The sequence below is a fragment of the Zingiber officinale genome, chromosome 4A (genome assembly GCF_018446385.1).
Source record: "Zingiber officinale cultivar Zhangliang chromosome 4A, Zo_v1.1, whole genome shotgun sequence".
NCBI lineage: Eukaryota > Viridiplantae > Streptophyta > Magnoliopsida > Zingiberales > Zingiberaceae > Zingiber > Zingiber officinale.
The window spans coordinates 264,463-290,839 of record NC_055992.1 but is presented as its reverse complement, the minus strand read 5'-3'; the positions used below and the strand labels follow the sequence as shown (position 1 = coordinate 290,839).

The following is a 26,377-nucleotide window of genomic DNA, read 5'->3' as shown; positions in this document are numbered from 1 at the left end:
AAAAAACCCTTCGAGTACGAGTTTACTAACTCTAGATCTACATTAGAGTTCTAGATGGTTAAGAGTTTTTATCCTTGATGCGCACCCTTTGCGAATCCCGCTCGTCCAAGGTGTCGGATCTCAAGATTGTCAAAGTAGACAATCCTCTACATGTATCCACACGAACAAAAGAGGGAGAAAACCAAACTAAAGTGTGCTAGCACCTTAGTAGGGTTCGACCAAGGTAGGATAAGAGGGAGAGAAGAAAGAGCTCAAGGAGGAAGAAGATAGAATCAATTGGCTTGAATGAAAAATCAATCTCATTCACTCACAAAAGTGGCCGGCCACATTGTAACTCCTTCTCATTTAATGTGGTCGGCCACATTAAATTGAAAGGGGATTTGTAACCTCCATGAGGTGGTACACACATGTGCTAGCCTTGATGATGTGGCATATCATCATTGGTTCTCCTAATGCCAACTCACAAATGAGGTGGCAAATGGTCAAGTCAAACTTGACCTTTCATCTTCCTTCTCAAGTCAAGTCAAACTTGACCAAATCTCTCTCATGGTGTTAGAGTGTATACTGAAAGCCTAAGCTTTTGTAGACATTTATTTTGAATAAAGAATCACATTTGGTCAAATTATCTACATTTATTTGTAGTTGTTCAATTAATTTATATTGTAGATAACATAATATGTGGTGTCACATACAGAAGATAATGTTATCAGTACCTTATAAATTATAAATAGTAGCTCACGACCAAGATGGAAAGGAACAAACCATTGGAAGGTCGTAGTGTAATTAGATATTAGTTTATCTTAACTATATAATTACACTAGTACACTTAGAGTGTATTAAGTAGGACCATTAGAGGTCGTTACTTTTATACTGACTTTATAAAGGAACAAAGACCTCAGTTATTATGGAAGTGTGTGCTCTTAATCCTAATATAATAACAAGCACATATATTTGATATTTATTTCTTTAATTTATCAATGGGTGAGATTTAGTTTGATAAATCAATAAGCCCGATAAGTTGGGAAATGATATCACTTATAGTGTGTGTTGTTGATTGTAAAAGGAAACTGTATCCTAGAAATCTAGGTTGAGAATGTCCCCAAGAGGAGCTCATAAGGATTGTCATGTTAAACCCTGCAGGTGGACTTAGTCCGACATGATGATAAGGTTGAGTGGTACTACTCTTGGACTAAGATATTAATTAAGTGAGTTGTCAGTAATTCATGTAATTAGTGGGCATTCATTATCTTAAACACAGGGAGACTAACACACTCATAATAAGAAGGAGCCCAAAAATGTAATTTGGAATTGATGCGGTAGTTCAATAATAGTTCTCTAGTGGAATGAATTATTATTGATAAAATTAAGTTGTGTGTTCGGGGTGAAAACGGGATGCTTAATTTTATCGGGAGACCAAAATCAATTCCTCCTCTTGGTCCCTATCATAGTCTCTTAATTATAGAGTACTATACCCACCTATACCCACCTTTGTACCCATCTAAAAGGGGGCCGACCAAGCTTTGATTGGAGTTCAAGCAAGGGTCGGCCAAACCATGTTTAGATAGGATTGATTGTGGCCGGCCCAAGCATGGGTTCAACCTATGTGTGGCCGGCCATTAAAAATAGAAAAGGAATTTTAATTTTAAATTTTTTTCTTATGTGGAATTCATGATTTAAAAGAGAGTTTAAAAATTAAAATATTTTCTTTTATAAGATTCTACAAAAGATTAAGAGAAGAGTTAAATCTCTTTCCTTATTTGTAGATTAAAATGTTGATTTTAATTTTGGTAAAAACTTTCCTTATTTATAAGTCATCCACATGTTGAAAAGATAAATTTTAAAATTATAGAAATTTCCTTTTATAGCACCAACAATGAAGGTATTATTAAAGAGAAATTTTATTTTAAAATTTTTCCGGAAGCAAATTAGGAAACTTTAATTTTTCTAGCGAAAAATTTCCTAGCTAGTTTGCTTGTTTTGATGTGGCCGGCCATATGCATTAAGAAAAGGATTTTAATTTTAATTAATTAAAATTTTCCTTTTCAATGGCAAAAGAATTAAGGAAGGTTTTATTAAATTTTCCTTATTTGCCAAAGCTAAGGATTATAAAAGAGGGGGTTTGGGTGCCTTCATGGATACAACCTCTATTCTATTTCTCCCTCTTTTCTTCCTTGGTGTGGTCGGCCTCTCCCTTTTCTCTTCTCTCCATCTTTGTGGCCGAACCTCCTCTTCCTCTTGGAGATCAAGTGGTGGCCGGATCCTAGCTTGGAGAAGAAGAAGAGGAAGCTTGCATCCCTTGGAGCTTGGTTGGTGGAAAAGGTTCTTCATCCTTTGGAGGTTTTGTGCTTGGCCGAAACTTGAAGGAAGGAAAAGAAGGTGCTAGGTGGTTCTCGTCTCGGAAGATCGTTGCCCACACAACGTCCGAGATTAGAAGGGGAATATGGTAGAAGATCAAGAGGTCATTATTCACAAAGAAAGGTATAACTAATAATTGTTTTCTGCATCATGTTAGTTTTGTTTCTTTGTAAAAATACCAAATACAAGAGGCATGCGATTCTAGTTTTTTCGAATTAGTTTTTGAAGTTGTGTTCTTTTGTTTTTTCTTTTCCTTGTGATTTGATTGTTCTTAGCGGTTAACCTAGGGTTACTATGGGAAGGTTAAATATTTAATTTCCTTAAAAGACTTTGTCTAGTCGGTGGTGGTTGCTCCCATATCCAAGAAGGCCAAGTGCCTCGCCATGCAGTACTGGAAGCCGATTTTGGAAATAGATATTTAATTGTCTTCGTGACCTAGGTGATTTGGATCGAATGTGTTAAGTTCTGCAGAAGATCCAAGTCTAAACCTAAAAGAACAAATAAATTAAACTTAGGATCAAACGTGTTAAGTTCTGCAGGCGATCCAAGTTTAATTTAAAAGAACACATGGTAGCTAGGAAAAGGTTCAGACCTTTGTACAAAATTTTTGTACAGTGGAACCGTTAGGCTTTCCGAGTAGCAACCAACACATGGTTGATCTAATCTAACCATTTGATTCAAACCAACTTAATATAATGAATCTAATTCATTTAATTAAATTGATTCAATGAGTCATAATCTAAATTAGACTCATTGAACACATGAATCAACTTGAGTCCAACTCAATTAGCTCAATTAGGATTACTCTTAATCCAATTTGATTCATCACATGAATCTAATCCTCTTGGTTCATCATATGAACCTAATCTCCATCTAATTGTCCTTTGTGTGTGACCCTATAGGTTCTTATAACGTTGGCAATGCTCCTAAACCCATTTAGAAGCATAAGTAATGAGCGGTATCTAGCAACACATCATTACTACCCAAGTTATAAGAATGTTGAGATCCAACATCACCTTGTGACTACTAATTGTGACTCCTCACAATATATGACATTGTCCTTCTATCCTAGACATCTAGATTGATCAATATGAGGCATAGACCGTGTCATCCTCTAATCAATCTAAATCTTGAACTCCAAGTAGACTCACTCGATCAAATGAGCTCAATATCTCATATTGACTCATTTGGGCATGACCATGCACTTAGTGGTCTCACTCTATCAAGAATATCGATGTTACTCCCGTCATATAGGAGGGATAGATCCCATCTACATCACTCACATCCCTCTGCATAATTTGTTACATACCCAGTAATCGCCTTTATAGTCCACCCAGTTATGGGTGACGTTTGATGAAGCCAAAGTACGTAACTCCTTATGTAGGGATCCATGGTGACTTCAGGTCCAAGGACTAGTAGTCATACTAATAGCCACATGAGAAAGTATATGACACTCATATAACGATCCATAATACTTTCTCATGGCGGGTCATTCAGTATACATTCTCCAATGCATACTCATGTGTCAACTTGATATCTCTATATCCATGACTTGTGAGATCAAGTCATCGAGTTGACCTATATGCTAGTCTTATTGCATTAATATTGTCCCTGAATGTTAATACTCGACTAGGAATGATTAAGAGTAGTGTTCCCTGTATCATCTCACTATCGATTCAACCAATCGATTGATATAGGTAAGAACCTTCTACTCAAGGACGCTATTATACTTAGTTTATTTGGCACCAATACAAGTAAGCATAATAATAACCAAAAAATCAAATGCGTTTATATATAAGAATATGATACAATGAGTCCATACAACAATCATCAAATGATTAGCTCTAGGGCTCTAACTAACATAGAAAGTATTAGGGTCTGGTCGGCCAAAATCCCATAAGTGGCCCTTATTCGAACTAACGAGGTATTACTAAATCTAGATTTTGTAGACCAATACCAAGGAGTAGAAGAAAACCCCACAACCATCATAAAAGCAATACTAAGGTACAAGCTCTAGCAAGAAGGGGGGAGGCCAAAGATAAGTTGGTGAACATTCAATAACAGAGAGATGAGGGACTTACTCAAGGATTGATACGCAAAAGTCTTAAAGCAAAGAAAAAGAAGACCGACATACATGCAAATAAGGGTTACACAAAGTGCAACAACCCTCATAATCTTTTTTTTATATAGTGGGGTGTCTGATCGAGATCCTTGGATCCGGGCCATCTAGAAATCAAGAGAAGATCGCCAACCACTCAATCAAACATAGATTATGACGATTCCTAATAATAATTACATTGAGATAGGCGATCAGTCTTTCCCAAGTTAGGTTAGGTCCTGTTTGTTATTTGATCCCTGTGTCTAAATGTCCAGGAGCTTAGGAGCGCAGGAAGTCGAGCGGAAGACGCAACTAGCGAGAAGGACGACACGGGAAGGAAGTCGACGGGCTCGGTGCGTCCGAAGGACGAGAGAGATGCGGAAGAGTACACCGATGGACGAGAAGAACGTGCACGACGTTCGAGGGACGAGAAGTTGGGTCGGAAGCCTTCTCGAGGAGAAGACCAGAAATTGGGTTCGGGTGAGCCCTATTTCGATTGGCCGCAATCACCCATGCATTCAGAGCCTCGGAAGAAGAAAACAAGTAAAAAAGAGCTGGAAAAGCTAGCTAGAGGCACCTTCAACGAAGTGCTGAAGGCGCCTGCGCTGCCTGCAGGCTTGGAGGCGCCTTCATTGTCTTGAAGGCACCCTCAACCTTGTCCAGGGCGCCTTCAAGGCCATTGAAGGCGTCTTCGACCCAGTCTAGATGACTGTTGCGAGTTCGGATAAAGTTTTATCCGTTGACTCGGTTGGAGGCACTCTCAACCTCATTGGAGGCGCCCTCAAGGCTCGAGATAGGTTTTCCAGGAGCTATATAAAGACCCCTGGAGCTAGAAAATTATTCATTCAACTCTGTATCAACTTCCTAGCAACTGTTTGAGCTTCTAGTGTGTAAAAGACTTCTCCGCCTTCAGAGATAGAGACTTTCTTAGTGCGCTTTCCAACCGCCTTGGATTAATAACCACCTAGGTTATAACCAAGTCAAAAGCCTGAGTCTTTTCTCTTACTGTTTATTTCTGTTATTTCTTTTATTATTGTTGTTAATTTTTTTAGTTGAAAGAACGAGAAGGGTTTTATTTTTATTTGCAGGCAATTCACCCTCCCCTTTTGTTGGCCCCGCTGCACCAACACTCCCGACTCCCACCTCTAGGCTCCCAGCTCCTGGCTCCCGCCTTCCGCCTCCCGACTCCCAACTCTTGACTCCTGCCTCCTGGGTCCCGACCCTCTAACTTAGTTTTTGGACTCTTGGCTGAACCGAAATAGCCTCAGCTATCAAGAGTTAAAAATTCATAAGGAACATGGACAACGCAACCATCATCGTGAGAATGACGAAAAATACAACTATTTACTCCAAAATAAATGGACTATAATGGTCATTTATTTCCCAAAAGATGGTAATGTTTGCAAGAAACGAGGAGAACATGGCAAATAATTCCTACCCTATAAGAGGCAACTGACCCTTACGAGAAAAAGTACGCACATATAATGCATTAAATCCTAATTTCTCTTACAACTTAGATCTCCTTCTCCAAAGACTTTTTTGAGCATCGGAGTAATTGTGTCGAGGAATCTTCTGGCTGTCATTCTAACCTACTCTTCGTGGCATATTTTTTCATCTCATACTCTTTGGAAAAACTTTGCAAGATTACATGGCCTAGTGATCATAGAGACAGTCACCATCAGTGACACCTCATGGCTAGTTAGCTATCCATATTTTTAGACACGATTACCTATTATGAACACAATATAATTACACGATATGACTAATCTAAAAGATTCCAAATTATCACACTATAAGATATTCCAACAATCTTAATTAGTGAAGATAACATGTAGATATTATATGTGGGGAAGGCTAGAGTTAAGGGGGAGATTAGTGATACAAGGGTAATCAATGAAGGTTATGTGGTTAAGAAGGTCAACAATCTGGCTAGGGTGGTAGGTAAAAGTCAAGAAAGTTGTACTTTCGGCTCCCGACTCTCATCTCTCGGCTTCCGACTCTCGACTCCTGCCTCGTGACTCCCAACTCTCGTCTCTCGGCTCTCGGCTCCCGACTCCTGACTCCAAGCTCCCACCTCCCGACTCTCGACTCTCGCCTCCTTGCTCTCAACCCAATGACTCGGTTTTCAAACTTCTAGCTGAACCGAAACGGCCTCAGCTATCAAGAGTTAAAACAATGAACCGGTATTCATGGGAAATGTGGACAATGCAACCAGTATCACAAGAACAACGGAAAACACAACTATTTACTTTGAAATAAATGGACTATAATCACTATTTATTTCCAAAAATATGATAACGTTGGTAAGAAACGAGGAGAACGCAACAAATAATTCCGATCCTATAAGAAATAGCCGGTCCTCATGAGAAAAGGTATGCACTATGCACATATAATGTATCAAATCCTAATTTCTCTTACAACTTCTCCTTCTTCTCCAAAGAGTTACCTAAGCCCCAAAGTAAAAGACTTACTTAAAAGTCGAAATGACTGCATCAAAGAATCTCCTTACTATCATTCGAACTTACTCTTTCTAGTATATTTTTCATTTGAGGCTCCTTCCAAAAAAAAACTTCACTAAGGTTACATGGCCAAGGGATTTACCCAGACAGCCAACATACATTTTACTGGCCAGTTAACTATATCCATATTTTCAGACGGATCATCCGTTATGACTGTAAAATATCCAACTATCTTAATCAGTGTAGACAACAGGTAGATGTTCGATATGGGGAAGGCAACAACTGAGGCCGGGTTATCCTTCCCAAAGGTACGTCCTGTCGTACCTCAACTGGCCACTTTTTGATTTTTTTTCCCCTTCATTTCTTACAAAAAGTCGATATTACACTTTTATTTTTTTAATATATTTTAAAAATCTGTTTCATATATGCCTCGCCCACTTCTATCGACGATCAATAAACCAAGAGGATAAAACTGTCAGTTCACTGAGGTGCTAAACTTCGATCCCGAGACGACAAGCACAGATGAAGAGGATGATCGATCCTCGAATCCCGAGCACATCAGGAGAAATCGATCTCTCCCAACGCATGGGTTCAGCAGCAGGTAACAATTTGCATATCAATTGTAATCGATCAATTGCTGATTTCGCCCCCAATCTAGCTATGACTAGTAATTCGATCTGTTCTACTGATTCAATACAGAAGAGGCGAGGGAGCTGCTAGTGACGGTGGATGATCTGGCGGCGGATTCTTCGCCTCCGGCGCCGAAGATTGAGGTCCGCGAGCTGACGAAGGAGTCGGAGACGACGGGGGAGGCGATCCTGCGGGGGGTGAGCGTGGCGGTGCCGGCGGGGGTCATCGTTGGGATTATCGGCCCAAGCGGCAGCGGCAAGTCCACGCTCCTCCGGGCTCTGAACCGGCTGTGGGAGCCTCCCGCCGGATCGGTGATGCTCGATGGCCGGGACATCCGCGACCTCGACGTCCTCGCGCTCCGCCGCACGGTCGGGATGCTCTTCCAGATGCCCGCCCTCTTCGACGGTAACCCATTAATTATTTATATTATGTGCCCTTTTTTGAAAAAATAATAATTAAAAGGCCACCTCATTTTAGCAATTTAGACCAAAATCAATATAACACGATTATTTTAACTTGATTAAATTTATGTACAACTCAGGAACGGTGGCAGACAACGTGAGATACGGGCCTAAGTTGAAAGGGATCGACTTAAGTGACGAAGAGGTGAAGAAGCTTCTCGTCATGGCAGATTTGGAGCCTTCGTTAGCATCGAAATCGGCCTCCGAGCTCTCTGTAGGCCAAGCCCAGCGTGTCGCCCTCGCCCGAACTCTAGCAAATGACCCTGAGGTCTGAAAATCAATTTCATTCCTTTTTCAATTAGCCCACTGAATACAACCGAGATTGAACTTTGTGATGCATGGTGGCTTCCTTTGAAGGTGCTACTTTTGGATGAGCCAACTAGTGCATTGGACCCCATATCAACCCAAAATATCGAGGAAGCTATTGTACGCCTCAAGAAGACTCGACGGATGACGACTGTGATGGTGTCTCACAGTGTCAAGCAAATCCAACGTGTTGCCGACTTAGTGTGCCTACTAGTGGCCGGCGAGATTGTGGAAGTTCTTGAGCCGTCGCGCTTGTCTGAGGCTCGACACCCCATGGCTCGACGCTTCTTAGAGCTGAGCACCTAGCAAACTTTCAAGTGCTTTATAAGATAGTGGCGATGTGTGTCCAGTGTAAGCTATATATATATATTTAACTGTTTTCTGACTTAAATCCTCTGAAATGACAATAGAATTTGGTAACAAAATAATTATATTTATTATCAAATGCGCTAAAGAAGGTGGTAATCATTTAGATAGCTTGTTTGATTTAGTGGCACGATAATTAAATCTGGATGAAATTTTACCAAAGGACACCCCAAAATTCAGACTAATGATTTTACTTAGAATGGTTGTCATTGAATTTACAGCATTAGGATGTGTTAGATTTTGATATAACACATTTAAATATGCATATTCATCGAGTTTTGGTATAAGAAAATTTAGGATTTTAAATTCTTCATAATCCTAAATCCCGAAGAACAACGGTTAGAGAACCATGATTTTTTGAAAAAAAAAAATTTGTCAGAGATCAGCAGATGATAAAATCGTCAACTGTCAAAATGGATCAATTAACTGGTGTATCTGAATTGACAAACAAAAAGTTTTATAGCCGATCCGGGGCTCGACTGGTGTTACGATTCAATTGCTATATATATAGTAGCAATCGACTGTTGAGCCTGAAATCAGGCACAAAACATTTTTTTAGTCTATTGGGGCACTAGATTGCTTATAGAAATCGACTGCCATGAACTGTTTGACTTGAATTGCATATAGAAGGTTTCTAGATTGACTGGTGGACTCGACTAGTTATAGCAATTAACGGCCATGAAGTATTGGTTGAATGTTGGCCTTAAAGTCGAGCACAAAATTATTTGTAAACGATTGAGCAGTTAGACTAGAGCCATTAATCGATTGTTATGTTGGTCTGTTAACCATAAAGTTGGGCTCATGGTGTTTGTTAATGGATTGTAGTGCTCAACTGTTTATTAGTAGTCAACTGCCATTAAGCAGCAATCAATTGATGGAGCAGCGGGGTCGATCAGCAAGAAGGGAGTGAATTATCTGTCAAATAAAAATATTCTTTCTTGATCTCAAATTAGAAATGCAATTAAATTAAAGCAGTTGAATAACGTAACTAATATAATAAAAGAGGTAGAAAGTTGCTTGGTTCCAACCTAGGTGGTTGTTAATCCAAGGCAAATAAAAAGCACTAGAAAATCTACTTCTTTAAAGGCGGTCTCTTACACTCCTTGGATGCTCAGAAATAAACTAAGAAATCAATACAAGAGTTGATGAATATTTCCTACATCCAGGGATATTTTTATAGTCACTGAAAAATATTATCCGCAGCTTGAAGACGTCTTTAAAGTGGTCCAAGGCATCTTCCATTGGACAAATTCTATTTTCCGAGGATAAGATTTTATCCTCGAGTAATGGCTAGGGAAGGCACCTTCCATAGGCTAGAATGCGCCTTCGTACTATTTATCGAAAGTACCTTCCAAGATATGGAAGACGCATTTCATAAGACAGAAGGCAGATCGGCTCCCATAAGCTAATCTCTTCTTGTGTAGGTGATGCTTCGGCTATCCGGAGTTGAGCTCACCCGAACCCAACTCCGACCTTCTCTTCGAGCAGACTTTCTCTCCAGCTTCTCATCCCTTGGACACCGCGCACATCCTTCTCGCTCACTGGTGTACTCTTTCGTAGCTTCTCGTCCCTCGGATGCACTGAGCTCATCGACTCCTTTTTCCGTGTCATCCTTCTCGCTAGCTACGTCTTCCGTTCAACTTCTTGTGTTCCTAAGCTCATGCACACTTAGACACAAAGATCAAATACACAGGACATAATTTAACTTGGTTGACCATATCAAAACTACTACGGGGTACTTACAATCTTCCCCTTTTTGATGTGCATTAACCGAAGTTAAAGTTAGGATTAAACATAAACTAATAATATTATTATGTAAAGAAGTAAAGAAGTTTTAATTAAAATAAAATAAGTTGCAATTAGAAAAAATAAATATTGCAATACAAGCAAGTAAATAAAATTACAAAATTTGTACTCCCCCTTAACTTATACATTTGTACTCCCCTTAACTTGTACCTATTTCTCCTTCTTTGATCATATCAAAAAAGAATTTGGAAATAAAAAACTGGTAGAAAAATTTGAAATATCTTTCTAGCGGTACATTACAAGAATTATCAGTAAGATAATATTTTTCAAAAATAATTTTTAAAATTTAATTTAAAAAAATATTTTTTGATTCAAAAAATTCTATAACTTTTTTTCAAATATAAATAGAATAATTTATATGAGTAGAAAAATTTTCACAAGAAAAAGAATTAGTTTAATGAACAAAATTGATTTATTTTATTAGAACAACTGAATTTTCGAAGATAAATCTTAAAAATATTTTTAAACTCTAAAATTTTTTGGATATAAAAAATAGATTGTCGAATACTAGAAAAATGAAAGTTCCCGAATTTCTATTTTCCTCAATTTTTAATATTAAAAATTAACTTTTCAAAAAATAATTCGTAATAATTTAGATAAAATTTAAAAAATATTAAAAATTTTTATCATGATAGAAAATATTATGTTTTATCACAAAATAACTAAAAGTTTTTAAAAATAAGTCTACAGAGTATTTTTTTTTTAATTTTAAAATACCATTTTCGTTAAAAAATCATAGAAAATACTTTAATAGAAAAAAAATTCAAAATTTTTCTTTTTTAGATTAATTCGTCAGATAATATAGAAAAAAATTCCATCTCGAAAAATAAATAGTAGACATTTAAATAATTCGTTTGAACAATGTATAAGATAAAACACATTAAAATCCAAAGCATGTATAAGATTAACTTTAAATTATACATTTATACTAGGCATAATTTAAGAATCTAATATAAATTATTTCTTACTAGATTAATCAGAAATTCGGGTGGAACATAATTTTTAAGAATTTTTTTAATTTGACCCTTATGATTTCTGATATTCTAGTTTAGCCATTTGTAATTTCTAAAATTTAAATTTTGTACAGATAATTTGGGAGTTGAATATCCCAAGGTCAAAAATTATATTTATTTTTTTTTTGAAAAAAGAAGAAGCAAGTAAAGATTCTCCAAAGTCTCCATCAAGGCTTAAATCTTCTCGAAGTTTATTTCGTTGTTGCATCAATTAAACTTATGATTCAGCTAGGCCACTCCCACGGGCAAGCAGATAGATACTGATGCAAAAGAACTCAACAATAAGAACTCCACAATAAGCAATGAAAATGCCATTGCTTTAGTAATTTTTTGAAAAAGGAGAGCACAAGCAAGAAATCATTTTTTAAAAAAATCAATTATCAACTAAGAGATTTTTTCTTTTTACTTATGCCATTATCATACACCTGATGCTTAGTATTCATCTGGTAGACTATAAAGATGCAGCATTTTTATAATTACAATGGACTGTTCATATATACCATTATATAAGTAATTTTAGTTATAGTTCATAATGCTAGAATGATACAATGTTCAAATTGATACTGTGTACTGAAAGTTAGTACATATGATAAATATTGTTTTAAATATAATTTAATAAAATTGTAGGATCTCAAGATTCTAAGCTTTGGTCCTACAACCAAACCAATTGATCTCTTCTCGATTCAACAAAAGGTTTACATCTCGACAATTTGTATAGTGTATCCGTAAGTGATTATGTAGGAGAGGTACATAGAACTTAGAAGTTCAAGATCACAAAAACATGAATTACACACTGAAAAGGGTTCAGCAAGAGACGTAGATTTTTTCTTTTGGGGGAAAAAGCCTTAAACTCATAAACCACATAAAGTAGACAGTATCAGGTGTCTTGGGCTTTCAATAGCGTAGGTTTTGAAGCATACCAACTGATTCTTGTGATATCACCTAACTTTAGCAGCATGTATAGGAATCAGCAAAGTGTAAAAGCATAACCGTTTGACCCAGACATTCTGATGGTATTATCAAGATACTAAATCATCTTGATTATTTCATTTGGTTAAATTATCCTATTTATCATGATACATAATAAGGTAACACAACATAAAGAACACTTCCATGATTATATCTTGATATCCCAATGCACTTTTCATGTAGCATATAGAGATTACTACAGCTACTTATTGTAATAACACAGCAGCAGATACACAATGTGAAAAAGAAAACATTGAAGCAATTAAATAACTATCGTAGCAATAATTAATATAGTAACACAACAAATTCCCTGCAAAATTTTAGAACATTTCATCTTATGTTTCACAAGAAATAAGTGAGTCAATAACTAGGGCCTGTGACAAAAGGAATAGTTAATTAATGAAGCATGAACTTGTGTGTGAGAACACATAGAGCCAAATCTTTTATCTGTGATTATTGTAATTACGCAAAAAGTATGGAGCATGAAGCAGATTGTATCAATCCAATATTGTCAAATGTCAAGTAACCATATTGAGCTCCCAATAAGTATGGGGAAACAACGTCATGAATCCCAAGTACTTGAGGTTGGCAACATGCATCTTGTCATAACATAGAGTTAAATATAAGATTATGTTGCAAATAATGCCTGAGGCATAAAAATCACTTCTAAATATATTAAGTAGCTCCATCTCCCATTCTTTCGCCCTTTAATGCTAACCAATTCAACTTAATAACAAGCATGTTAAAATGCAATGTACCAATATTGCTGGGTAAGGACAGTGTCAAAGTAAAAGAACTACACTGAAAAACATAAATATAACAACAAAATTTAATAACATACTATCATCAATACAAACAGAAATTGTATCCGATTTAACCAACAATACAAATAGAAAATGACATACTATCGTTAAAACTTAATAAACATTTCATTTTTGAACTAATTCAATCAGCAATTTTGATAAACATAAAATAAAATATCATCCAAGTTCAATCCAAAATGATATTCATCCAATAAGTTTTGTTCAAAATAGTATCATGATTGTCCAAAAGTATATCAAAATATAAGTACCAACAACCTAATTCAAATATCTAATCTATTTTGAATGGATTTCATTGAGCTACTTCACCACATAATTTCTCCTAAATGGCTTTGGCAATACGAAGAAATTGTCAACCTTATGTTCATCCTTGAGAATACACTCCCCAATATCCATAATTTCTCGCTCAGAGAATTTAGAAAGTTCTATTAACTCATCTTATATCTTCATTTTTCTATGACTACTCTTAGTTTATTTCTTGAAGTAGGTGGAAATTCCCTTCATCTCCTCATTAATTAGCCTCATTAACAGCAATAACATATTTATGAATCTCTCCCACGAAGTCACCTAGAACATCATCAGTCTTCCCTTTTCTCTTTCTAGTGGTTAACTTCTTGTTTGACAGACAAATTGATGAATCTAGAGTCTCAGATTTTCTTATTGCTTGGTTGACATCATCAGATTCTTAATCTTTCTAACATTCAGCGGTGATTTCTGCATTAAACATGTCAACCTCTTCATCGCATAAATTTATCTCTTCTACTACATCAACAGGGGTTTCTGCATTAGCTCATGTGGCACGATCTTTCCCCCACACAAACATCAAGTCATCAAGGTGAGGAAACTCTTTGTTCCTTAAACCAATATCAGTCGGATGACTCTAAATTAAAACATATCATTAGCAAAAAAAACCCCACAATCATAAAAGAAATGGAAAAACATAAAATAGAAAAAGTTACCTTAACCCAATCATCAAAAACATCTTTTGTTGTAATGATACACTTCTCAACATCACTCCAACCAAATCCACTGCTATGATTCAACATCTCGTTGATAGCATGGAACTGTCTCTTCATTAGCTTGTACCTTGACCAATATGAGGGGTAGCCTTCAAATTGTTTAATGGCAATTTAGCAATCATGAGCACCAAGTACCTAGTTCAAAAACCATTCTCGCTCTTCTAAGCTAAATCTTTACTCAACTCAACAAGGCAGTCAACTAATGCAGCATCCTCTTGTTTTGTCCACAACTGTTTGGTCCTTTGAGTTTTTCTTTTGAACTTCAGTGGCATTGAACTTTCTACTTGTTCAACTACTTTTGACATCTTTTCACTCTTTTCTTCCATTGAAAACTGAAATTAAACTATCCAAATAACACATTATTCTTGCATGAAGCATAATAAAATTGTTCAAATGAATAATATACAAAATGTAGATACAATCAAATTGTTCAAATGATTCAAATGGATAATAAACCCAAATACAACATAATCAAAAATTTTAGTACATGGAAATGAAACCAAAATTTCAAGAAAGAACATTAAATTTAATTAATTGATGACTGCCAACTCGTGAGCATATCATCTGCAAGCTTGTCTCTCTATTCAGTCCAAGTATAATTGGTCTTACAATGCCTAATTAGATCATCAGCAGTAGCAGTAGCATCATCATCTTCATTATCACTTTCATTTGACTCAAGGACATTAAGCTCAATCTCTATCAGATCAATTGTAATTTCATACCTTATGAAATTATGGAGAATACAACAAGCAAAAATAATTCTACATTGGGTCTTAAAAGAATAAAATGACTTATCTCTCAATATAGCCCATCTAGCTTTTAAAATGCCAAGACCTCTCAATGCAATTTCTCATTTGAGAGTGTTTCATATTAAAGTATTATTTGGCTATTGTTGGTTGGTAATCTTGCCTCCATTCAGTCAAGTGGTACCTTTGACCTCTATATGATGCCAAAAATCCTTCCTCATTTCATTTGTGTATCCAACATCACGCAAATTATATATATATATATTGCAAGTGACAATTATTTTATAATACTTATAACTTAATTACCTTAAGGAATCTTCAAGCCATTCCTCCTACTAATAGCATTCCTTAAGACTCTACCATCTACCGCAAATACTTCCCAATCCGGTAAGACATAGCTAAATTGCATGTTCGGTGTGCATACACCCAAGACATTGGTTGCAATTTCACCTTTTCTAGTTTGATACCTAGGTTTATCATTTGTTGGGACATTGACATTAATATAAGTCTCATCTAATGCTCCCAAACAACCCTACACTCAAAGAACTATCATAAAATCAAATTATTTTATTATGTACATTAAATTGATTAATAAAAATAAATGTATAGAAATTATATACTTATACCTTGAACCATTTCCACCTCTCATCCGTGCAATTTTCTAGAATTGTTTCTGGCTTCTTAAGCACAATGTTGTGTAACCGTAGAACAGAATTCAAAACTAAATGAAATTACCTACTAACTATCCCGCCAGATCTAGCTGTTTGGCGTTTCAAGACCCTATTCTTCACATTATGTGCAATAATGTGAAGAAAAGATATTACAAGTTCACTAATTAACATATTTATGTTTCCTTTCAATTTTCCATGTGTTGTTAGCAAATAACAAAGTTTGCTTAAAGACCTTCTATCCATTCTACGTCATTACAAATATCAAAGTTTGCTTAAATACCTTCTATCCATCCTACAGTTATCAATACATTGTTGATCACTATAAAAAGTCATCTCATTTATGTTTATAGACCTACTATTATATTTAGATAATGCCTGATAAGCATATGATATGCTCCTCCTCAATCTAGCACTCATTCTCTTAGTAGCTAAGACAATTGTCAACGATAAAAGCATAAATAACTTGCTTTCCATTATCTTCATGCACATAATGAATACAGAAATCATTTTCATCTTTTGTCTTACTGCTAACCGAGTCATATCAGCCTATCATGTAAATAGGGCAATGAACCAAACAGTCAATTAGCAAGGTAGAAAATCTCGAGTTACAACAAGATCCTAAACAAAAACTAAACAGTTGAAAGAGAATTTGTAGCTTCAACTTACAAGTTGTAAGAACTAAACAAAGACTAAATAACAACTAAACAACACCAAAATAAGTACTAAACATCAACTAAACAACAAGAACTAAATATCAAGAACTAAACAACAAAATCTAAACAGCAAGATCTAAACAAGAACTAAACAAAAACTAAACAGCAACTAAACATCAAGAACTAAACAAGACCTAAACAGAACCTAAAACATTAGGGCAAGAAGACAATGCTAAAACAAACATGAAGAATGTCGGTAGGGTTCTTTCATGGGAAAAAAATAGGTCTTTCATGATGCAACAATCGTTAACAAGTAGATCCAATTTTGAACTATTGAACTTGTTCAATGCAACCTTACAAGAAAATCCATCATGGAATTTGCTATGGAAACAAATACAGGTAAAAGCAACTCCTGTATTATGATCAACAATTAAATGTGAACTTTTTAAAGGAAACTAATTTAGCTAGAATTATTTCCCACCCATTCACAAGCTCTACACTCTTGCCCTTTCATGAGCTCTCCACCCTCTGCCAATATTCGTGAGCTCTACCCCCATAATACTGTAAAAAAAAAATGATCAAAAGTCTAAGGTACGTATTAATAGTGTCGAAGATCATACCTTTTCCAAGAGGTGAGTGGGGATGTTCGCAAATGGGACGTCTTTTGAGGGGGGGGGGGGGGGGGGGTGCCGCTAGGGTTCTTCACGAGGGGGAAAGCCGCTAGATCGCCGCGAGAGGGAGGAACGTTGTGTGTGCGCGAGAGGGAGGATCACCGTGGAGGAACGCCGCTAGATCGCCGCGAGAGGAAGGATCATCATGAGAGGGACAAAAGCTACGTGTGCGCGAGAGGAGGATCGCCGCGGACGAACGCTGCTTGTGCTAGGGCTTTCTGTGAATCTGGAACACACTCGAGGTTGATTATATCCAAGGGCGGATTGAGATTTGATAAATTTGTAGGGTTATTTTTGTCTCAAAGGGTAAATATTGAAGGGAAATTTTGACTTAAAAATTTTGTTAACCATGGAATCAAGAAAAACCTCACTTTTCTATGGTTTTCTAATTCTGGATTATATGCCCAAATTACTGACGTATCCGACATGTATCATGACTTGGGAATCACCAATTACCTAAACTAAATAAGGTTTTGGTTGATAACCTTGGATAGATAATCAAGGTTATCAAGGATAACCCCTAACCAAACACACCCTTAGGGTAATCATAACACTTATAATTCATTATGACTTAGAGCTACATCAAATAGATGTAAAAACTATATTTCTTAATGGTGATATTGAGGAGATAGTATACATGGTGTAGTCGAAGAACCTTGAATCTAATGACACAAAGAACCTACTATGTAAATTGGAAAAGCCTATTTATGATTTAAAACAAGCATTCTGTCAATGACACAAAAAACTTGATCAAGTGATTACGTCATTTAATTTGGTTTTGAGAAGAATCATATTGATTAGTACATGTATGTCAAGTTTAGTGGATGCAAGTTTATAATACTTGTCCTATATGTGGATGATATTTTACTTGCAAGCAATAATAAAGATTTTTTTTTTGCATGAAACCAAGTCATTTCTATCAATAAAATTTGCAATGAAAAACTTTGATGAAACATCTTTTGTATTAGGCATATAGATTTATCATGATCGTTCAAGGGGTATTCTTGGACTGTCACACAATGCCTAGGTTAAAAAGGTGCTCATTTGATATGATATGTAGAATTGAACACCTAGCGACACTAATGTATCTAGAGGTGATAGATTTAGCTTGCAATAATGTCCACAATGTGAACTTGAAATAAAGGAAATCCATAAACTCTCTTATGTATTGGCTATAGAGAATCTTATATATGCACAGGTGTGTACACGTCTTGATATTACGTACATTGTAGGGATGTTAGACATATATTTGAGTAACGTGTACCAATGCATTAGAAAGTTGTAAAGAGGGTTATGTGTTTTCTTCAAAGAACTAAGGAATACATATATGCTCACATATCGGAGATCTAATTAGCTAAAGGTGATTGTATATTCAGACTCCGACTTTGCTAAATGCTTGGACAGTAGAAGGTCCACCTTAGGTTATGTTTTTATGATGGTTGGAGGAGTTATATCATGAAAAAAACATCAAACAAACACTTAGAGAGACTTCCACGATGGAGGCAGAATTTTTAGTATGTTTTGAAACATCCAATTCACGAGATATGGTTGTCGAACTTTATCACAACATTACAGATCGTTAATGACATTGATAAGTCATTGAGAATCAATTGTAATAATAAAACTACGGAACTCTATTCTAAGAATAACTGTAGCTCGTTGAAGTCAAAGTACATTGACAACAATTTTCTTACGGTAAAAGGAGTTCAGAGTGGTCAGGTGATGATAGAGCAAATAAGGACAAATTATGTATTAATGGATCAGCTCATAAAGGATTATTGTCCTAGATGTTTCATCAACATATGATGAATATGAGAGTTCTTTCTTTTGATGAAGTATCAATTTAGTGAAAATCTGTATTTGATTTTTAATGCTTTGTATACTGAACACATATTTATTGTATAGATTGAAATTTAAAGATACATATGTATTTTATTTTTGACGCTCTAAATTTAACATCATGATTTACTAATGCAGTGTTGCATATAGCCTTTGTAAATATATTGTGAGACCCTAGTTTGAGTCATAAAATTACAATCATGGTTTACTATTACAGTTTAACATAAAGTGTGTAAACATGATTAAAACACTTTTGGGTCATAACAATGATCAATTGAGAATATGCATGGGAAAATCATATTACATGTCATTAATGACTTTGATATTGTAATTACTGTTTCTTACCGTTATAGTAACTATGACATCTTTAGTTTGCACTGATGAAATTAATGGACTATATTGTCTAAAGAGATATTTCATCTATAAAGTTTTGATTTTGTTGAGCTCAACTAAAGTATTATGTGTTATATACAATATGTAACATAAGTGGGAGATTGGTAGATTTAGTCTCCATTAAGTGGGCTGACATGTGAGTAACACACGGATTTGCTAGTGTAAATAAACTCATTAAAGTGATCTAATTTGATATTTTTATCGTGGGTTTGTGTTATTGAATGTGTATTTATATGTTTAGAAATCATTTGTCTGTTACCATTAGCATTGATAGACTGTTAACGGGTTTGTGCTTGATATATATGAGCTAGTATGGTCTCCGTATAGAGAGTTAGAGAGGTAACTCGGCTATCTTGCTTTCCCCATCTAATCGAGATTACGGAGTCATCGCCCTCACATCATCAGGCATTTTGATCTTTAAGTTTTTCCAGCGATGATGAGAAAGAAAATGTCTTTGGATTTAGTTGCGATTTTACAGTCTTCTTTTAATGCTTTCGTTTTCTTTATTTGCTATAGATCTCCGATAAGATCTTTTGTTGGATCATTCTAATTCTTTTTGTCGATTCATATTATATGTGGTAGTGTGATCTTAAGATCCTATGTTGGATCGTTTTAATTATTTTTTATATTTATAATGATTAAGACTAGTTGATGGATTCAATCAACTGCTAACTTAAATAAGATAGTTAAATAGATTTTTTTTTCAAATTTAATCAAATTATCTTATTAAAATATATATAAATTTATTTTTAAATTTAAAAATTATAAATAAATTATATTTATTTATTATACATATTTCCAATCTATTATTGCCATTAATATTATTATCATTAATTCGATTTTATTTATTTATTTTTTAAAAAAATAATCAAATATCAAATTGATTTAATCTCTATTGATTAATTAATTTGATCATCCTATAAAATACAAAAATAAATTTTAAAGGTCGGTAGGATCATAAGATTTTACGTTCCGATCCTGACCGATCCCAATCCATGCGATCCTACAAACTATGGATGAAACTCAACTACTAACTCATAAATAAATGAAAAAGGTATTTTATATCGAAATGAAACAAAATTTAATATAAAAAATAAATTTATAACCACCATTAGGAATCTCCCCTCCCGCTAATCACTTCCTGAATTCATCAAACATGAATTGAAGATCAAGGAGCTTCAATGGAGTTCATACAAGCTTGTCGGACCATCACTACCGGAGCTCACTGAATTACCACCAAAACATGTTAGACCATCTTGAAAGATTGTCATCAGAATGCTACCAGTCTACTAAAACTTTTAGTAGCCAAAAAGCTAGCATCTTTGGAGAAATTGTAAAATAAAAGATGCTTTTCATATATTTTTTAACGAGGAAGCCAATGTAAAGATTACAGAATATATACAACTCCCTATCATTGACATGCAAAAGAGTCCAAATTATCGCAGTGTAAAATATTCCAACCACCTTAATGAGACAACAGGTAGACGTGTCAGGCTACTGCTTGTGCTGTAAATTATTCCAAATAATCAGGCGTAGACAGCTGGTAGATTTGGAAGGCGCTCATATGTGGGGAAGGCAACAGCCGAGGCCGCATCATCCTACCCAAAGTACGTCCTACCGTACTTCAACTGCCTACTTTTTTTTTTTTCTTATAAAAAGTCGATGTTACCGTTTTTATTTTTAAAGAAAAAATCTGTTTCGTGACTTGCCCACTTCGATCGATCGATCTATCTATCGACCAAGGATAAAACTGTAATTTCACTGAGGTACATTTCAAGAACCTCCCCTTGAACTTGGATCCCAAGACGACGCCTAGATCTCACCTGTAATTAATTATAAGAAGGAAGGAACCAGCAAAGCACAGATGAAGAGGAAGATCGATCTTCGGATCACCAGCAAATTAGGATAAATCGATCGATCTCTCCCGACGCATGGGTTCAGCAGCAGGTAACAATTTGCTTATGGATCAGGCCAATCTATGACTAGCAATTTGATCTATTCTAATACAGAAGAGGTGAGGGAGCACCTGCTGGTGACGGTGGATGGTCCGGCGGCGGATTCTTCGCAGCCGCCGCCGGCGAAGATTGAGGTGCGCGAGCTGACGAAGGAGTCGGAGACGACGGGGGAGGCGATCCTGCGGGGGGTGAGCGTGGTGGTGCCGGCGGGGGTGATTGTTGGGATCATCGGCCCCAGCGGCAGCGGCAAGTCCACGCTCCTCCGGGCGCTGAACCGGCTGTGGGAGCCGCCCGCCGGATCGGTGATGCTCGACGGCCGGGACATCCGCGACCTCGACGTCCTCGCGCTCCGCCGCAGGGTCGGTATGCTCTTCCAGATGCCCGCCCTCTTCGACGGTAACCCGTTAATTATTTATATTATGTGCCCTTTTTTGATTGATTTTTTTTATAAGAAGGTCACCTCATTTTGGCAATTTGGACCGAAATTAATACAACAAAGTTATTTTAACTTGATTAAAATTATTATATATACAACATTGTTAGTCAAAATCACATCAACATTCTAATTGCCATGAAAAATATTAACTTTTTAACTCATATTAATCTCAAATGGTATCCCACATTTCTTTTTAATTCCCCTCCACTATTCATATGCAATTGAAATATCTCAAATATCTTTTATAAGACAATAAGATTGTTTGTTCTTTGATTCTTTCGTTGATTGCACCACCGAGGAAGATCTCATGGTTCAATAGATTTAAAAATAAGGTTGCCAATATCCACCATTTAGAATGTATATACATGATGATTTGAGTTTCATTATAGCAAAAGATGATTACTCTTAATCGATGTCGCATAGAGAAAGAAAGGTGCTTGAGGATTGTTAGTTAGTTGTAAATTTACAATCCTTGTCTATGTGATTTTGCCCTATCCACTCATAGCCTTTATATAGACTAAGTCTACACCTTTGGTTGAGCTATGCCTAATTGGCTACACCCTACTTGTATTTATCCTAGGCCTATTGGATCACTTGGACAATTTACATCGCACCAATTTGAGACACTAGTTCACTTAGATCTTGGGTGAATTTAATTTGTTAGCACGCGTGCTAGTTAGTGTACCAACTACCAACCCTTCCACGCAGTGGATGAGGTAAACTTTATTGTACTATAATGTGCCATACACGTGCCACATAGACCTAGTTTACCACGTACGTGTCGCATCTCATGGGTGTCACACAAGCCTTGTTTGCCACGTGGGCTCTATATTGCACTAGTGTCCCACCATGTAAGATTCGGTTGCCACATGTGCATGAAATTGCGTACTGTATGAAAGAATTTCAATTTAAATGTTTTTCCTTTTTTTAAATTAGAAGAAATGTGAAACTAAAGTTATATTTCAACCTTTCCTTTTTCTCTTTTTTCTATCTTTATATTTTTAAAATCTTTCTGAAAACATAATTATTTTAAAATTTTCCAATATTAGCATTTTTTTCTCTACTCAATGGGGTTGTAAATGAATTAATTAAACAAACAAGCTTGAACAGCTCGTTAAGCTAAACAAACAATCTTGAACACATATATGTTCAGCTCGTTAACGTTCGTGAACAATGTTCACGAACAACGTTCATGAATAATGTTCACAAATCATATTTACTAATAAAACTCTTTTCAATATGTTAAATAAACAATAAAATAAAATAAATACATTTAAATTATCAAACTCAATAACTAATCAAACAATTAAAAGTTTCAAATAATCAAACAAGCTTGAATTGAGAGCTTGATAACATCTGAATGAACCAAGTTCGAACCAAACTCAAGCCAAGATTGAATTGAGAGTTTGATAGTATTTAAATGAATCAAGCTCAAACCAAACTTCAAAAAAGCTCAAGCTCATAAAAAATCAACCAAGTCAAGCTTGAACACTCATTTTAAAAGCTTGGTTCATTTTAAGCTCGGCTCGGCTTGATTACCTTATCAAATAAGTTTGAACACCCTAAAACTCAACTCGACTCGGCTCGGCTTGTTTATAGCCAAAACCAGTCTATAATGCTCTAATATCATACCCAACTAATCCTTATTCATCTCAATAATTTCAAAATTTTGGTTTCCAAACTTTTTCATATAATTTTGCATCCAAGCAATGTGATTTTTCTAAGATATTTTGAGAATGGAATGTGATCTCAATGTTGAGTTTTAATGGTTGTAAATAAAGTCTTTCATTGAAAACATAAGAAAATAATAATGGACTTATAAGGAAAAGATATCTCCATTAATATGAGATTTTTGAGTAGAGTTCAAAAATAAAATCAGGATAACTTAGACTCAAAATGATACTAATACTCAAAATATATAATATGTAAATAAATAATAAAATGATTTAAAATCCATTTCAAAATTAATCTATATCAGTTAGCTTTTGGGATCTGACTGGTTTAGCACATTTAGTAGAGAATTGCCCAAAATGCTCGAACATGAGATGCCAATAAACTTCAAACACAATGTTTAATATGCAATGATACAACAAAAATGGGAAGGTGATCAACTAATTAAAACCATTTGATTGAGATCAGCTTATTGTATCATTGCTTCTCGTGCATATTTAGTTCTGCATTTGTTTCTGTGACTCAGGAACTGTGGCAGACAACGTGAGATACGGGCCTAAGTTGAAAGGGATCGACCTAAATGACGAAGAGGTGAAGAAGCTTCTCAGCATGGCAGATTTGGACCCTTCATTAGCATCGAAATCGTCCTCCGAGCTCTCTGTAGGCCAAGCCCAGCGTGTCGCCCTCGCCCGAACTCTCGCAAATGACCCTGAGGTCTGAAAATCAATTTCATTCCTTTTTCAATTAGCCTACTGAATACAACCGAGATTGAACTTTGTGATGCATGGTGGCTTCCTTTGAAGGTGCTCCTTTTGGATGAGCCAACTAGTGCATTGGACCCCATATCAACCCAAAATATCGAGGAAGCTATTGTACGCCTCAAGAAGACTCGACGGATGACGACTGTGATGGTGTCTCACAGTGTCAAGCAAATCCAACGTATTGCCGACTTAGTGTGCCTTCTAGTGGCCGGCGAGATTGTGGAGGTCCTTGAGCCGTCGCGCTTGTCTGAGGCTCAACACCCCATGGCTCGATGCTTCTTAGAACTGAGCACCTAGCAAACTTTCAAGTGTTTATGGCTGCTGCAGGTGTGGTTCAATATTGTTGGAAATTAAGTTTGTGGTGATGTGTGTTCAGTGTAAAGCCATTTGGTCGCGCTTGTGCTGATCATGTATATGTTTTTTTAACTGTCCAGTCATCCCGGTGTTTCTGCTTAAATCGATCGCGAATGAAAATCTGTATGATTTAATCTGTTGTCAAAGCAGTTACTAGTTCTGAAGCAAGAACAAAAAGCCAATGTGAAGTGCGCAATAGAATTCGGTGACAATAAATGCCTTGAAGAAGGTCATGCCAATCGGTGGCCATTAGCTAGGCAAATTAAAACAAGCAAGAAAGAAAGCTGAGTAAGCAGCTAGTAGGCCAGTAATTAATTGTGGCAAAAGATGAATACGTTCGTCCTCAGCGTCTCCGTCAACCCGTCCCAGGGTCAACACGGAGGAGGTAAATCACGATCGGCTACCAGCTTTTGGAATAGTGACTAGCACATAAAGGAGGTATTTATCTCGGCTTGCCGAGATTCGAATTCCAGATCTCATTGTGACAACACCTCATCCTAGGGGACTAGTAGGCCAGTAATTAATGCTCATTGGCCTGATAGTATTGATTGTTCAACACATATAATATAGCCTTAGCTGAGAGATCGAGTAAAGACTTCATGATATGTAGTTTCCGGTTAAGTAAGCACTCACTTTGAGATTATAAAATAACGATAAAGTATGAAGAAGGAAACCTAACTTCCCAAATTATATTGGAGAACATCAATATAATTTAATAGAACAAATTGTCAACAAGCATTTCACCATTAAAACATCTGATCAAACTCTACTTTTTACTTGACTTGCTGACATATATTTTCATATTGGGTCCAAAAGTCACTTTATCATACCTCTTACTAATATCTATAGTTGTCGTAATCAATCTTATACCCATCACATAAGGCAAATTTATCGTCACTAGACCCAACTTAACCCTACCTTGTTTGGACTCCACAAAACTCCAACCAATTATATTGAATTCCACCTTTTAAATTTTCCAAACCAAGATCAGAACCAACGGGAACAACTAGGAGGCGAGGCTTCTTTATCCATTAGAGATTCAAGCAAAATCAATAGAATTTAATAAATTGCACTAAAGTGTGAGTCGATACCATTAGCCATGCATAGTTTACTACCAGAGATGACAACACCAAGGCAAGACTTACACCGACGAATTGAAATAGTTCTTTGAGTCTGTTAGAAGATGAAGAGTAAAAATCAAAAAACTATAACATTCAAAATGGGAGGAAACTACTTCTTTATATTTTCTTCATATCTAAATTGTTAAATCTATAGGGTATTTATAGGATATACCCAAGATGTATCTACATAAATACATGAACTAATATTAAATGATATACATGCATCATCCAAAGAGTCATTCATGAATCCTCCAAAAGACCTCTAATATTCATGCACACAATATTAAATACTTAATTAATCTAGTTTATATTTTTCAACATCCCCTCTTAAACTAGATTTATTACTCCAAGAAAAAAACGTAGCTTCTTGAAATCATCAAATTTCAACGATTTCGTGAAGATATCGGCAACTTGATCTTGTGACTTCACGTATTCAAGCTTCACTTCTTCCTTCGATATACAATCTCGAATAAAATGATACCTTGTATCAATATGCTTGCTTTTTTCATGAAACACCATATTCTTGGCCAATGCAATTGCAGATTTATTATCAACATAAATCTCCGTTGGATCTTCTTGTGACAGATTCAATTCTTTCAACAAACTCCTTAGCCAAATAGCATGACACACTATAAAAATGCATGAGTTTAACGACGGGAGTACCGACGGAATCTCAACTCCGTCGGCGTATACCGACTGAAAATACCTCTGTCGGTACGTACCGACGAGATTTATATTGGTCGGTAATTACCGACAGAATAACTATTCCGTCGGGGAGTCCCATAATATCGCCGTTAGAATTT

At 36.0% G+C, this 26,377-nt stretch overlaps 1 protein-coding gene across 2 annotated transcripts; it reads left to right on the top strand.

The window, feature by feature from the left end:
- Nucleotides 1–7,283: 7,283 nt before the first annotated feature.
- On the top strand, nt 7,284–24,587 carry LOC121969143 (protein STAR1-like). 2 transcript variants are annotated; one of them, XM_042519076.1, is made up of 4 exons: nt 7,284–7,513; nt 21,286–21,627; nt 23,865–24,052; nt 24,142–24,587. In XM_042519076.1, the coding sequence occupies exons 1-4, from the start codon at nt 7,435–7,437 to the stop codon at nt 24,394–24,396; spliced, it is 864 nt and encodes a 287-aa protein (XP_042375010.1). In that variant the 5' UTR covers nt 7,284–7,434; the 3' UTR covers nt 24,397–24,587. The 2 variants fall into 2 exon arrangements, with proteins under 2 accessions (XP_042375010.1, XP_042375011.1); XM_042519077.1 differs by lacking the exons at nt 21,286–21,627; nt 23,865–24,052; nt 24,142–24,587 and adding exons at nt 7,612–7,947; nt 8,084–8,271; nt 8,361–8,754 and having other exon boundaries at nt 7,308–7,513.
- The last annotated feature ends 1,790 nt before the right edge of the window (nt 24,588–26,377 follow it).

Bases quoted from the DNA above. Each gene is read 5' to 3' on its own strand.
- LOC121969143 (XM_042519076.1), top strand. From the start codon at position 7,435: ATGAAGAGGATGATCGATCCTCGAATCCCGAGCACATCAGGAGAAATC. The intron at 7,514-21,285 runs GTAACAATTTGC...ATTCTAATACAG, and splicing joins ACGCATGGGTTCAGCAGCAG to AAGAGGTGAGGGAGCACCTG. The intron at 21,628-23,864 runs GTAACCCGTTAA...TCTGTGACTCAG, and splicing joins GATGCCCGCCCTCTTCGACG to GAACTGTGGCAGACAACGTG.